This window comes from Drosophila hydei, unplaced genomic scaffold (assembly GCF_003285905.1).
Source record: "Drosophila hydei strain 15085-1641.00,03,60 unplaced genomic scaffold, DhydRS2 tig00000090-arrow-arrow-pilon, whole genome shotgun sequence".
Classification (NCBI taxonomy): domain Eukaryota; kingdom Metazoa; phylum Arthropoda; class Insecta; order Diptera; family Drosophilidae; genus Drosophila; species Drosophila hydei.
Window position 1 is genome coordinate 916,848 of NW_022045662.1, and position 14,210 is coordinate 931,057.

At 41.4% G+C, this 14,210-nt stretch overlaps 2 protein-coding genes across 4 annotated transcripts; one reads left to right on the forward strand and one right to left on the reverse strand.

The window, feature by feature from the left end:
* The first annotated feature begins 1,144 nt into the window (after positions 1-1,144).
* On the forward strand, positions 1,145-1,833 carry LOC111598130 (probable 60S ribosomal protein L37-A). Its single transcript, XM_023313191.1, has 3 exons — positions 1,145-1,230; positions 1,432-1,567; positions 1,639-1,833. Exons 1-3 carry the CDS (start codon positions 1,228-1,230, stop codon positions 1,779-1,781), a joined length of 282 nt encoding a protein of 93 aa, XP_023168959.1. The 5' UTR covers positions 1,145-1,227; the 3' UTR covers positions 1,782-1,833.
* Positions 1,834-3,507: 1,674 nt separating this feature from the next.
* Positions 3,508-13,950, reverse strand: LOC111598117 (nose resistant to fluoxetine protein 6). 3 transcript variants are annotated; one of them, XM_023313171.2, is made up of 9 exons: positions 13,203-13,950; positions 7,806-7,952; positions 6,814-7,067; positions 5,648-5,936; positions 5,238-5,583; positions 4,710-5,072; positions 4,310-4,626; positions 4,095-4,243; positions 3,508-4,021 (listed from the first exon to the last, which is right to left on the reverse strand). In XM_023313171.2, the coding sequence occupies exons 1-9, from the start codon at positions 13,687-13,689 to the stop codon at positions 3,791-3,793; spliced, it is 2,583 nt and encodes an 860-aa protein (XP_023168939.1). In that variant the 5' UTR covers positions 13,690-13,950; the 3' UTR covers positions 3,508-3,790. The 3 variants fall into 3 exon arrangements, with proteins under 3 accessions (XP_023168939.1, XP_023168941.1, XP_023168942.1); XM_023313173.2 differs by lacking the exons at positions 7,806-7,952; positions 13,203-13,950 and adding an exon at positions 7,135-7,287; XM_023313174.2 differs by lacking the exons at positions 6,814-7,067; positions 7,806-7,952; positions 13,203-13,950 and adding an exon at positions 6,302-6,416.
* Positions 13,951-14,210: the final 260 nt, after the last annotated feature.

A 14,210-nucleotide genomic window follows, 5' to 3' on the forward strand; every position in this document is an offset into this window, starting at 1 on the left:
TGGAAGATACATATTAGAGCCTAAGGAATTCTTTAAACTTTTGCAAAAGTCAATAGCTACTATATATATATATATATTCATATATATATATATATATATATATATATATATATATATATATATATCATATCATAATCATAACTAGTTTTCGATTGAGTCCCCCCCCCTCGTTTTTAGTTAAAATTTTTTATGAATTAGTTGATAAAAACAAAAGCGAAGGTAAATGAAGGCGAGGCGAGGCGAGGCGTGACGCGGTTTTTTATATAACTTAGTAATTAGTTGAAGAGCAGAGTAAGAAGAAGCACCGCAAATAATATACAGAAATCAACCGATCCTTAGCCCACAGCAGGAATTATGTGCAACTTGGTTTAGCCTAAAGCGTGAAAGCAATTAGGCCAAATCGACTTGCGCATAGTCGCGACTTCTTACTTAGTTACGTAGCATACCCTATAGATACCCCATATACACCCTGAAACCAACTCCATAGCTCACAAATCATGTTCAATAAATAATATTGTAGTACGCGTGCCATCGAAGGCAACAAAAGCAAACAACTAAAAATATCCCACTAAACTATACTCGAAACATATATTCGAAATGAACTTACATTTATCTCTGCACTTAGTTCCATTGTACACGAACAAACACACACAGTTTTCTTTATGTAGTTTACTTTTTTCATATATGTAATTAACGTGTTTTGTTTTGAGTGTGTAAAACTTTTTTTTTTGGATTAGGCGAAATATTTGTGTTTTTTATATATTGAAATGCAAAAGCCGCTGAGTATGCAATATTATTTGTATTTCGTGCATTATTTCCAATGTAAATAATAATAATTTATTTCATAAATAAAACAATGATCATTTTAACTAAATAATCAATTGCTTTGTTTTTATTAATTTTGAATCGCGCGCGTCAATGCCAGCACGCCATTTATCGACAAACTAATTCAGTTGTAATTATGAAAAAATTTAAGTTACGCGCCTAGATCGCAACGCCATCTATTTTCCAACAAATGAAATATGCATGGTTTGCTCCCACTTGAAGTTGGCAGCGAGCATTTATGCGTGCGCACTGTCGATAAGTGCGCTTAGCCGACAGATGGCGCTGCGGCGTTTGCAACCCTGCTAGTACGCCATGTTGCTATACAGCAGCTATATGTCAAATTGACGTTTGTTCGCTGCGCCTCTCTTTCGCTCTTTCTTCTACGAGCGTTCGCCATACAAGATGGTGCGTTGAAAAAAATTTATCCACGTTCAAAGCCAAAATAAAATCGTCAATTTCTTTAAACATCCGCAATATTTTTTTAATGAAAACCAAATACATTTTTGGCGCGAGTGTCGTTTAAAGTGTTTTTATTGAAATTGACAAATTGGCACTATTAGAAATGAAGTGGTGCAACATACTAATACGACTCCTCTTTGTTTACAGACGAAAGGTACCTCGAGCTTTGGTAAACGCCACAATAAGACGCACACCCTGTGCCGTCGCTGTGGCCGCTCCTCCTACCACATCCAAAAGTCGACTTGCGCCCAATGCGGCTATCCCGCAGCCAAGTTGCGTTCATGTAAGCCAACCGCCCAACCCACTTACCATATTTCTGATATGGCGATACTAATTATGTGCAAATTTCATTAGACAACTGGTCCGTAAAGGCCAAGAGGAGGAAGACCACTGGCACCGGCCGCATGAGCCATCTGAAGGTTGTGCGTCGTCGTTTCCGCAACGGATTCCGCGAGGGCACCCAGGCTAAGCCCAAGAAGGCTCAGTCCGGCAAATAGGCGTAAAGCTATTTCAGCTTTCCGCAACCGCTCTCCAACCAACAAATAGCAACAGCATCAGCAAAAAATGCATCCAACATTAGCTTGGAGTTAATAAATTAACTTTTTTTTCATTAAGTGAACATATGTGCTTATTTTTTTGTGTGGTTCTGTGTAAAAAATGTGGCAGTCGCAAAAGGCGCCGCAGCAACAACAAGTGCAAACAGTTAAACTCAATATAATTGTGCTGATATTTATTAATTAGTTTATGATTTATATTGTAGTTTTTTTTTTGCTAATTTTTTTATTGTGAACTGCGATTGCACATCATGACTGGCATGTCGTTGGTCTGGTTATGTGCCTAATGAATAGCTTTGTTGTTGCGGCACCTTTTTGTCGCCGTGCTTCATTTGAATGGGGTGCAACCTTCTCTGGTTTACAACTGCACTGGATTAGCAGTCGGAGTTTAAGGGCATGCAAATTGTGACGCGTTAAGCCAAATTGCCAATTGATTGAACTTCCAAGTGTTTCCATGCTTGGTACATTCCAATAAGATATATAAACACATTGCGCCGAATTCTGCCAAAATACATGAGCGAACTTGTTTGTTGAGAACGATTATGCTGCCTGCTCGCTCGCACTACCTTGCTTTGGCTTGCTTCAATCCACAGCAACTAGGATAACATAAATTTGCGATAGAGCGGTGTAGCACGAGCTTCGTCAGTATTTAAAATAGTTCGATTTCTTTCTGTCTGCATTGTGATTCGAGAGCAAGCTTTCAAGCAAACACAATACCCAGTAGGATGATTGACACTGCATTTGGCAGTTCTCTGGTACTTACTTCTTAGTAAAGTTTACCTAGATGACAACATGAAGCTTACTGTTTGGTATTATGTTTCGATTTTTAATATGTGTTATTTGTTTTAAACTGAATGTTATGTCTTATGATATATTATGTAACATAAAATATTATGTTGTCTCTGTCTACAGTTGATTACAAACATAGCCATTGCGCACAGTGTTTGACTGAAACCTTTGTATTATGATGTAGTAACTTATAACCGTAGGCTCTAGCTGTTTCGCAAGGTATCGTTTTATTTGAAATGTTCAATTTGGAAGCTTTATTTCGAAAAGTTTTGATTTGATTGCTGTCTTCCGTCTTCAGTAAGTTCTACGTTAATTGTTATTGTTGTCAAGTCTGGATAAATGACTATGTGTTGGGTGGAATGTACTTTTCTTTTATATGAAGCTGTGGGCAGATGCTAAAATCATTACCTTGAATAATATAATTCATTAGTTCTGTAAACTTTCTTAAGCAATCAGAGCTGCAGCTTATGTTGAACTATCATAAGCTTCTCAACAGAAATACTTAGTGGGTCTGCTTTTTTTTACAGTGATATCAAATGTTCTGCTTAAAAAAGCTGACACTTGGGCTTTAGCGGATACATGAACCAAATAAACATATGTTAATACGCCTGGCAAAGCCATCTCACATATAAATCCCCAACCCCGATTTACACAATTCGCCCAAAAGTAGACGATATAAAATAAGCAACTCAGATATAGTCAAAAGTACAGTATATTTACGTGCTCCACGATTTTATTAGAGTAGGAGAAACAAATAAGTAAAAGTTAACATAAAATTAAAATAAAGCGCTTTCGACCTGTCTTACAATTAGATATATCGTACATATATATATATATTTATATATATATATGCATATATATAGACTATAGCAAAGCATGATAAAACAATAAAAAAGCAGCGATCGGTTAATTTATGACTATGAAAAAGAACAACAAGCTATTGCTATCTCTCTCGCTCTCTCTCTTTTCGGAATGACTAAAAGTACAATTTACAATGTATAAAGCGTTTCACTACGACTAAGGGTAGGATATTCGGGCAGTGGGTATTTGCGCACAGGAATGGGCGGTTGGGTGTACGGGCGTCGGCTTAGGCGAATTAAATACATTGCGACTAAATGCTAAGACAAATTTACAAAGTACAAATACACGCAGTCAGCAGCCGGCTAGTCGGCATGCGGATGCGAATGCGGATCTGTTGGCGGCTGCTCCGGTGATTTTAAGGTATCCGTTAGCTGGGAGGCAGTGCTGGGCGTCGTCGCTGGCGCTTTTGACTTGATCGCCGGGCTGGCGGGACGCTTTATAAGCAGCTTTTTGAGGTTCTGGAAGGGCGCATCGAAGAGCACCGTTAGTGCCACGGAGGCCAAAAAGATCGAAATAAATTCGTTTGTATCGAGCTGAAAGAGAGAAGAGGACAACAAAACAGTTATATTACGTAAGAGGATATATATGTATATCCAATGTACTCACAATAATCGAGATAAAGTTGTAATAGTGATGTATGTGACGCCTTCGTCCGACGTTGAAGAAGAAGACGGGGAATTGCGTGAGGTAAATGGCGTAGGACAGCTTCGTGGATACCTGAAAGCCGCGCCAGCTGAATAGTCTGGTTAGTTTATCTGTAATGAGGAAACAGTGTATTGTTTAGTCGCGCAAGTGGAGTGGCTGCATTTCTATTCACTCACTCGTGTAGCCATTGTGTGAAACGAAGACGATCCAGGAGAAGAACAGGCACCAGGCGATCGGCGCAAAGGCTGCATAGATCGCCGCATGGGTCGAGTTGTAGACGTAGCTAATGTGGCCCATCGGAGCGGGCCCCAACAGGGAAGCGAGCACACAGACCGTCGCTGCCAGCCAACCCAAGCGCAACTGCAGACGACTCAGCTGGGCGCCTTGGTACTTGCGCAGCGCATAGCCCAATAAGATGCCCATGATATAGACCGTCGATCGGTGCGGAGGGAACGAATACATGTAGTCGGCGGTACGAAACAGACGCTGAATGCTGAACGAGAGAGACAGAGATTATGAATGGAGTTCATCGTCAATATATATAGGGTATAGGAAAGGAGTCCAGCCGTTACTCACTTGGTGCCAAAGTATATATAGTTGGAGAGCTGATTCACAATGGTCGTATAGTATCGTGCCGCCGTGCCCACCGTGCAGAGGAGCAGCAGGGCGAATAGGCCGCGACGCGGCCAGCGCCAGAGGACGAAGATGAAGAGCGGCGCCACGGCGAACAGTTCCGTGTCGATGCCCAGATGGTGGGTGTGGGTGAGACACATCTCGCTGAACCCAAAGTAGTTGTGGATGAAGAGCAGGTTGCGCCACCAATGCTGCTTGCAAATATCCGCATGATGTCCCACCACCAGATTCCACTGTGGACCTGAGCCCCAGAGGGGCAATACATAGGTGCAGAAGAGTATCAAAGCAGCCAGAGGCGGCACAATGCTGAAGGGATATACAAATGGGGGAAACAATTACGATATGTGAAAACAAAAGCGGGTAGTCGACCATTAAATACCCTGAAATACTGAGAAATCTAACAAATAATACATTTTTTGCCAAATGAATCAAAGTAGTCGACTGTGAAATACCCTATCTTTCGCAACTTACCGCATAAGACGGCTGATGTACTCGTTCTTTAAGCGTATGGGCTGCTGCTTCATCAGTCGTCCAAACAGCGAATACGATGTCAACATGCCGCTGAAGAGCAAGAATGGATCCGTGTAGAGGGAAGCGGCGCGTCCGATGACCGTCCAGGGCTGACCCAGGCTCTCCGACATGGCCGTACGATTGTTGTACGGATTGAAGAACATGGCCATCGATTTGTGCGAGAAAATGAGCATAACGGCATTCAGGAATCGAATGCCATGCACGGCCTGAATGTCGCCCGGCGAACTGCGGGTGCTGAATAGCCAGCGCAGGTTCTTATCCAGCGAGAAGGCCGTACACCAATCATCTACAGAGTATACAAAGAAGAATATGGTATCTATGCAAAATTAAGTGCAGTTTGCTGCACTTACTCTGCTTTGGCTGCGTCTTGGTGCTGCGATCGTACACCGTGGAGAGAATGGCCACGCAGAGGACCAGCACGAAGAAGCGCACCGCCCAGGTGGTGTTGCGGTCCCAGGGCTGAGGATCGCGCACCTGGCACATCTGCGGTTCAACACGCACATTGAACGTGATGCCCGTGGCGGCGGTCTGGTTGCGCAGATACTCGGCCACACTGTACTCAACGTCCCGATGTGTGCAACCCGATGGCACGCAGATGCCCCAATTGACCAATGAATATCGAGGAACGCGGTGACCAGGCTAAGAGTGTGTAAAAGAAAGACAAAAGTAAGAAAATGAAATCCTGTTTGACATAAGAATCTCGCTTGCAATTCGATGATAAGATAAGAATGAACGAGTGAGACACATAAATAGAGCGTGTCTTACGCATTGTCAAGTTTGTTGAATAAGCCTTTTTTGAATTCGTGCTAAATTTACAAAAAATCTTTCTAACAAAATCAAAGCATCAGCAAATTAGCAATAGTAAAAACAACCGCTTTGATAGGTTCAGTGAACCTAACCCGTTTGACTGGTGAATAATTAGCATATTATGCCAATCAGCTTTTTCTCCACTATTTTCTATTTTGATTTTTTATATCGAAATCAAATCAAATAGTTCGTTTTACCCGCATTTTTCGCCAAGTTCAATGTCGAACTAGCCGCAAAGGTTACGCCATCTCACTCACGCCAACGCGACTAGACGACGCGGCGAAATTGGGTGAACGAAAGCGCAGCTAACTTTCCTGATGTAATTTCTATTAATGTCGCCGCACTTAAGCACATATATGTACATACATACATACATGCAAATGTATACATATGTATATACACGCCATTTATGGCTTTAATCCAATTGCAATCGCAGTCACGTGCTTAGCGCGCCATTTCGAGTGCATAAAGCGAGCAATTGGCCAACGAACTTGAACACTGCACATAAAAGGCATAAAATACATTTATAAGTACTTATAAAAACCTAGGTTAAGCTTGAGATAAGATAGGATTCTGTAAATGACAGCCATGTTATTATTAAATTAAAACGCGCGCTCGACTTCAGTCATATCTCGCTTTCACTCGCTCAACTGCTTGCCGCTTACATACATACATATGTATGTATATTTCTCCCGCTCGCTCTACTTACGTCATTGAATTCGCTTCGGAATGGCCCGTGCGATTGGAGCAGCTTGAAAAACGCCTGCAGACGTTTCGATTTGTGTGGCAGCACGGGCTGTGCATAGGCTAAACAGTATTGGCCGCGCAGCGGCGAATTCGCCTGGCTGTCGTCTGTGCCGTCATCGAACGCCTGCTGTATGCCCATACACTGATCGAAGTCGCCCGGTTGGTTGATGTTGCCATTGAGAATGCCCGAGTTCAATTTGCCGCTAGCATCGTGCACTGCAAGAAATAGCTTATTAGTTGACTGCCCCATCACAAACAACAGCCGCAACAACAAAGCTGGAACCTTGACTGTGATTTCAATGAGAGCGCGCGCGCATCGCGTTCTGATTAGAGATGAACAACAGCACGAACCGTTGACACGAAAGTCTCGAAGCAATGCAGTAATTTGTATGAAATATATGAATGTTTATTTAGAATCAATATTAACAGATAGAATTTGTAAATCATTATTATGTTTCGCACATATTTTTCTGTCGTTTAATGATCACTCGTGCCTTTCACGTGTCACGCGCTCAGCTCTAGTTCTAAGCAGCCAGCTGGTCGCAGTTTGGGGCCAAGTTCGCACAGTCTTTGTTGTTGTTATGTTGCAGTCGTTGTTGTTGCTGCTGCAATTTGCTGCAGTTGGCTTAAATTCAGCTGTTGCGTTTGGCATTGGGGCGGCAGTCGCTGCTTGATTCGCGCAAATGTGGGTAAAGTTCGACGCTTGACCTTCACTTTAGCCGCACGACACACACACACACACATGCACATATGTATGTATGTGTGTGTGTTTGCAATTTCAGAACTTGATTATTTGATTCATTTGACTTTGCACTCTTTCAATTCATGTCGTCGCGTCTGCGATTCTCGCCAGCCTCTTGGCCCGGTTGGCAATGACTCGAATTCTGAGGCGAGCTGCCACAGACACAGACACACACGCACACGCGCGCATTCACATTGCACTTGGATACTCACTTTTCAAGGCCCACAGATCAAAATTGTTTAACGCCTTCAAATAGCGTCGCATGTGGGCGCGGCAGAGCGGCGAGGCATTCGGATTACGGGCGGCATCAAAAGGCTGCGATATGGCCAAGAACCGTTTGCCAATGTTGTACAAATAAACTGTGAAATATATAAAATATATAAAGCAAAAAGCCAACTTTAAGATAAATTCAAAGCAAATTCAAATATGCAGCCGAATTTTAGCAAGCACCCTCTACTGGCAGGCATTGGAACTGCCAATTCTTGGCGCTGCCAACTTTCTCACAGCGCGCCAAGGAGTTGAAATTTCAATTGAAAGTTAAGTGAATGAATAAATTGAAAAACTAATATTAAGATCTCTTTATATTCTACTTTTATATGCGTAACGCTTAGTTCATTGATAAATTGATTGATTGATTGATCGTTGCTAGCCTTTTTGGTCAAAGCCACGCGTGCCCGCAAACAGGAAGCGATCTGATGTCAGCATCAGTTGCCAACGCGACGCAGTCACTGCAGGCCAACAGCTGTTGACTGCATAGAAATGGTTTCTAATGAGGCGCCACGAACATTTGATGCCAGTAAGCTTCTTCTTCTTCTTCTGCTCCGGCTCTGCTTTGTTGCTAGCGACTGCCTTCATTCATTTTGTATGTTTTCATTTTTCTATATATGTCTATGGCATTGCGTGCGTGCCAAAGCTAAATAGAGACCCCAGCCCAATTTTTATTCCAATTCGAATTCGAATCCGAATTCGCCTTCCAGTTGGATCTCGATCAGCATGCAGAATGCAATTATTGAGCTTTGTTCTTATTAGCATTATCATTATCATTGTTGAACTGTCGCCTGCTGTTGCTTCTTCTCATTCAGCACAGTTGTTGCTGTTGTTGCTTAGCTTTTATGCTACAAGCTTAAAATCTGCGGCGATCTACTCATTTGCCATTCCATGCGAGTCGCTTCGACAAATCTGTCAGCTATTTTGCCCGCCTGCATCCGTCTTGGGGCTATCGATGTCGCCAGGCGTGGCAGCTAAAGGAGACCGCGACATGGGGCAGGGGGCGGTGACGTTGTTGCTCAACTGGGCAGTCCCCAAACAGTGAACATGCGTCAGACACGCGACGACAAGCGCAGACTGCTGAATGCCATTTAGCCCCTGTCGTCATATTCTATATGCATATATGCGATAGTCCGCAACGGAATCTAAAATAGCAGCTGCCACGTAGAGAGGCGGACAGACGAGTACCAAACGGGAGTACACAACTGCAAGATACCTTGTCAAAGGCACAAGTGGAAAGCTGCAGAGAATAACAAAAAAATGCAGTTGCTCTCAAGCTGCTAGTTATCGATAAATATATCGAAATAGTTTCTTGGAGTTTAACCGATGAAATGTTATAGATTTTAAGTCGGCAAATAAATTAAGTTCTCTTCAAATTATGCTCAGATTGTGGATGTCAAACTGTGAAAGTTATCGATAAATAGGTAAATGTAGAACTGATTGAAAAATATTTTATTATTTTGTATCTCATTGCTGTGACTACCAAGTGGTTATGAAACTAAGAGTGATCGATAAATATAAGAGTTATCGATAAATAGCTATACTAATTATAAGGAGCTTACATCGGATGCTCGCTCCTATATATATATATATATATATATATATATATATATATATATATATATATATATATATATATATATATATATATATATGAATCTATATCAGATTGCTCCAATTTTCAATTGGCGACATCAGTCGATATTTAAATATATTATATATCGATTTTAATTCTATTTTTCTTTGCCCTTGGCACTATGTGAACAGTATATATATAATATGTACACACACATACATATATATATTTATATATATATATATATTATATATATAGACAAGGAAGAATTCAGCATTCTATGGCCAGTCGGTACTCGTAAATCTTTAGTTTGGGCTAACCTAAACGATGTGCCTCGCATGACAAATGGCGATCGCGACGATCGCAGCAACATTTGAAAGCAGCTTTTCTGCTTCTTCCACTGCCGTCTAGTCAATTGAAACTTTAGGCGAAACAAAAGTACTTAAAGAAATGCTAATGAGATGAGCATAGCAGAGCTTGCGTAATATAGCATAGATCGATTATTATCGATGGCATATTATTATTATTTTAAGAAATTTGCATCATTTTTAACAATAAATAAATAAATATATATATTTATTTGCAAATATATGCAAATGCTTATGGATATAGTTCAACTTTCCATAAATATCCAGTCTCAATTTAAAACGTCACCTAAAAAGCAATCGCACTCACGCTGTCAGTCTTTCTCCCTCTGTCCACCTCTGTGTGCTATTGTCTCAGCCTCTCTCGCTCTCACTAACTCTCTCTTTCTTCAAGATTATCATCTATTCTATCCCACATTATACAATTTATTATACAAGAATTGCAAGTTCTCTTCAGCATTTGAGCCAACTGATCATGACGCCGCATTTTTGGTTGTTTATCGATCTTCGACTTATCGAATGAATGAATTTTGTTTTTTTTTTGTTCTTTTCTTGTGTTTTTGTTATTCTGGCTGCCAATTAGCATTACCCCTAAACACAATTTCATATTTGTGCAGAATATTTGCTAAACTAATTTTCAGTTAGTCTTAAGCTGCTGAGATACCCTGTAAATCTGTGTAAATGGATAGAATATGAATAATATAAGTTATGAGAGCAATTCAGTCATAATTTCGTATACGCTTAACTGAACAAGTTTCTCAGTTTCTGAATGATCCAATACATAACTGAAAACCTAAGTAAGTATACAGGGTATATATAAGCTAATACATCCAATTTCCATTCACTGTGAATGCACATTCTGAGTACTCTATTTGCACTATCTAAATGCTGATTGATATGGCCAATAACCGCCTCAGTTGATGAGCTCCTGAGTGTTGGGTAACCATTCTGCAACATCATCATTGCCATCATCATCGTGCACATAATCGTAATCGTAATTGTAACCATAAACAATAAGCCAAGAGTCGGAGACGTAGTACTCTTGAGGCTTTATGACCCGATCGAGCAACTAGTTTTCTGCTCAAAAGCCCAAAGTCACGATGGCAATTGCGAGGCTGACCGGGTAGCTGCATGTACTGTTTGTCCAGTGTTGTTCAACGCCGATGACAGACCAAACACTGTTTAACCACAATTAGTTAGCCACTTTCTTGTCTCGCAACATTTGTCAACAGTTGCGCATTGAAGTGCGCGTTAAAAATCGCATGTTACAAGAGTTTGATCTTTCAATCTAGTGTTGATTAACGCCCTAAGAGCTGGCAGTGTTTGCAAGTGATATATGTGTTTATGTAGGGAGTGGATGAGGTCTATATATAAATATATACAGAGGGACAGAGTAAAAGAGAGAGAGAGAGAGAATTACAATTTGATTTTTCAATCTAGTATTGATTAACGCCTAAAGATCAGACACTATTTGACAATTAGTCAATTGTTCAAGTACGTATTATTTCTTTTTGCAATCTAAGAGTTGAGCTACATATAAAAAGCGGGGATATACAAATAGATATATAGACAGATAGATATTTAGAATAAACTCGCATCAAGTCCGGTGCCTTTTCCAGTACATTTAGTTGATTTAAGAGTTAGCAGCGAGGCCGAACCTTTTAGCAAGAATTCGGAGGCAACAATTGAAATTGAATGAGTCGCGGCTGGAGAGACGCAGCCAATTGGAGATGTTAAGTGAGTGGACCGCCGTGACGCATCGAGCCGGAAGTTAGGGCCAAACAATTGGCTCGGCCTACGTACCACTAGTTTTATCACACTTGTGCCCTTTATCATAAAAGCAACATCATCTTATTAACAATTCGTGTATGTGGGCACAAAATATGATTTTTGTTTTTAGTGTCACTCAGAGACTTCAAGAGCCAGAGCCCTCAAAACAGCTATGCATACTCTCAAGTATCTTATAGGCATGACAACAAATACATTCCGTATATGTACAGCCGCCTTGATAGAGTTGTCATTAAGACAAGAATAAAAAAAGTTTTTTTTATAAATTATTTTTGGAAACTTGCCCTAAAATAATCAGAACTCAGATACTTGAAGAATTTGTGATTTGAAACTGGCTGTGCGAGCTCTTAAGCGCCTTTGTTATATGAAAATAAATACATTTCCAACCCAATATAATAAAAAAACCTACAGAAACCCAACTCTAACTCAGAAGCTCCCAAAGCTAGAACAGAGATATTTGGTATGAAGACTTTTCAATAAATAAATGCTTTACAAACCATCTAGACGAATATCTATAGAACTTGCCCAACTAGCTGTAACCCAGTAACTGTTCGATTTGGAGCAGGGAAATTTGCTAAAGTAGCTCTCATATAACCTGTGAAATAAGTGCAAAAATTTCAGCGTATTAAACTTGATGATGGCTGCATATAGCCAACTCCGATTCCATATAGCGACACTCTGTAATTGGGCTGTGGGCGGCTCTTGTTCAAGGGTTCGATTTGATCACGTACAGCTGACCCTGGAGGTCTTTGTGACCATTAAGCTTGGTTGATGGCGGACGTGTTAGCTCTGTGGTCGTCTTTCTGCCTCTCGCTCTGTCTCTGTCTGCCTCTCTCTCTCTCTCTCTCTCTCTATACATATGTGTATTTATAAGCGAGCAATTGATTTTATTTAACGCACGCGCAACTTTTATGCAACATTTGCGTTGTGTAAAAGTACGCAAAGGGACAGCTGAACTCCGCTGGTATCATTGTCCACTCGAAGTCTCCATGTGTGTGTGAGTGTGTGTGTAATACAACAACAGCTACAAATGACAATTATAATTGAAATCGAATCGCTCATTGCGTAGACCGCGACGTGGGTGGCGTGAGAAAGTCCCATTTGAAAATAGCTTTTGGCCATGCGAAATACGTTTTTTGGTAATTGAAAATCAAAAAAATCACCAAGTGCCAAATGCCGTACGCAAAGTTACCCCGGAATTAGTCAAGAGAGAGATGTAGCTAGATAAGCTCTTCTTATGTACACACATTTATATACATATTCCCATTTCCAATTCAAGTCTTATACACAATTTGCATAATATGATATCACTTGCTGTACACAAAAGAAAAACCCACATACCAAATTTACAAGCTCTAACAATGATATTTCCTGAGTTACTTGGGACTGAAATTTTACGAGTCTGAAATTTAACGAGTGAATTGATGGATTAAGCAATCGTAATTTGCTGAGATTCAACTAATCAAATCTACATAACAAATTTCCTCATTCTGAGCCCCATAGAATCTGAGTTCCATCTAAAAATCAAATCTAAGCTCAAACATTTTCCTAATATATATGCAACATCATTGAAAGTATCTCAAAGCCTAGTTTGGCCTGTTTCTGCTACTTACCGCGCTCCTCCTCCTCCGACTGATCCTGGTCCTCGTCACGCCTATCACTCAAGTGCCGCAGCGTGTAGTTGCTGGCTGGGTGATGATGCAGCTCGGTGAGATTGCCCGCAGCGAGTGCATCGTGCAGCACGTCCAGCACAGTTGTCGTTGTTGCGCTGTTGCTGCTGCTGGATGTTCCTGCAGCGCTGGCATCGTCCGCAAACAGTTTGAGACTATAGTTGACTTTGTCCTCGAAGATGGAGGCAATGTGAGTCTCAACGGGATCCCCATCGCCGGCCACCGTTAGCAGATTTTCGCCCAAATTGCAATTATCCTTCAAATTGCATGTGGGCTGGGTGACAGCAGCGGCAGCGCCACCTAGCGCCCAGCAGCCGTAGCGTGTGCCCAGGCAGCTGCACAACAGCGCCAGCAGCGCCAGCATTTGGCAGCGCATCCCAGCAGGAAACGAGGCACCGAATAGAGCGCTGCAAATGTGTTCCTTGCGCATGCAATCAGCCAATCAGCTGCACATAACACAACAAATAATTATCAAAGGAACAAAAAAAAAGAAAATAAAATAAAGTCGAACACTCGCGGCGAGAACACAGGGCGAAAAAAATAGACAGGTTTCGAACACAAGTCGGGATTGAAATTTCTTTAGCTCAATTCTTCGATTGGGAATTTATTTAATTTTCTTCGTTCGAAGCGGCGCGGGAGTTTTGGTTGCTGCCGTGTAACAGCGACTAATTCAGCGACCGCCAAGACCTAACATTCAACGTCAACTGATTGTCCAAGTGCCGCGAAGCGTACGAAGACCGCTCAGCCAAGCGCTTTCGGCGGCTCAACAGGTGTCTCTGTGTCTGTGTGTGTATATGTGTTGCTCATTCCCTCTCTCTCTCTCTCCCTCGTTGTATGCGTCTCTGTCTGTGTCTGTGTCTGTCTGTGTGTATTCGCATTGGTCTTTTTTAGCCGCAGACCGAAAAACATTTCAAAACCAAATGCAAACCGAATTTTGAGCGGCTGCACATC

Excerpts from the sequence above, each read along its gene's own strand:
- LOC111598130 (XM_023313191.1), top strand. Across the intron at positions 1,568-1,638 it reads CGCAGCCAAGTTGCGTTCAT|ACAACTGGTCCGTAAAGGCC; the intron begins GTAAGCCAACCG and ends AAATTTCATTAG.
- LOC111598117 (XM_023313171.2), bottom strand. The coding sequence starts at position 13,689 with ATGCGCAAGGAACACATTTGCAGCGCTCTATTCGGTGCCTCGTTTCCT. Across the intron at positions 5,584-5,647 it reads CAAGACGCAGCCAAAGCAGA|ATGATTGGTGTACGGCCTTC; the intron begins GTAAGTGCAGCA and ends TATACTCTGTAG. Across the intron at positions 4,244-4,309 it reads TTCACACAATGGCTACACGA|ATAAACTAACCAGACTATTC; the intron begins GTGAGTGAATAG and ends TCCTCATTACAG.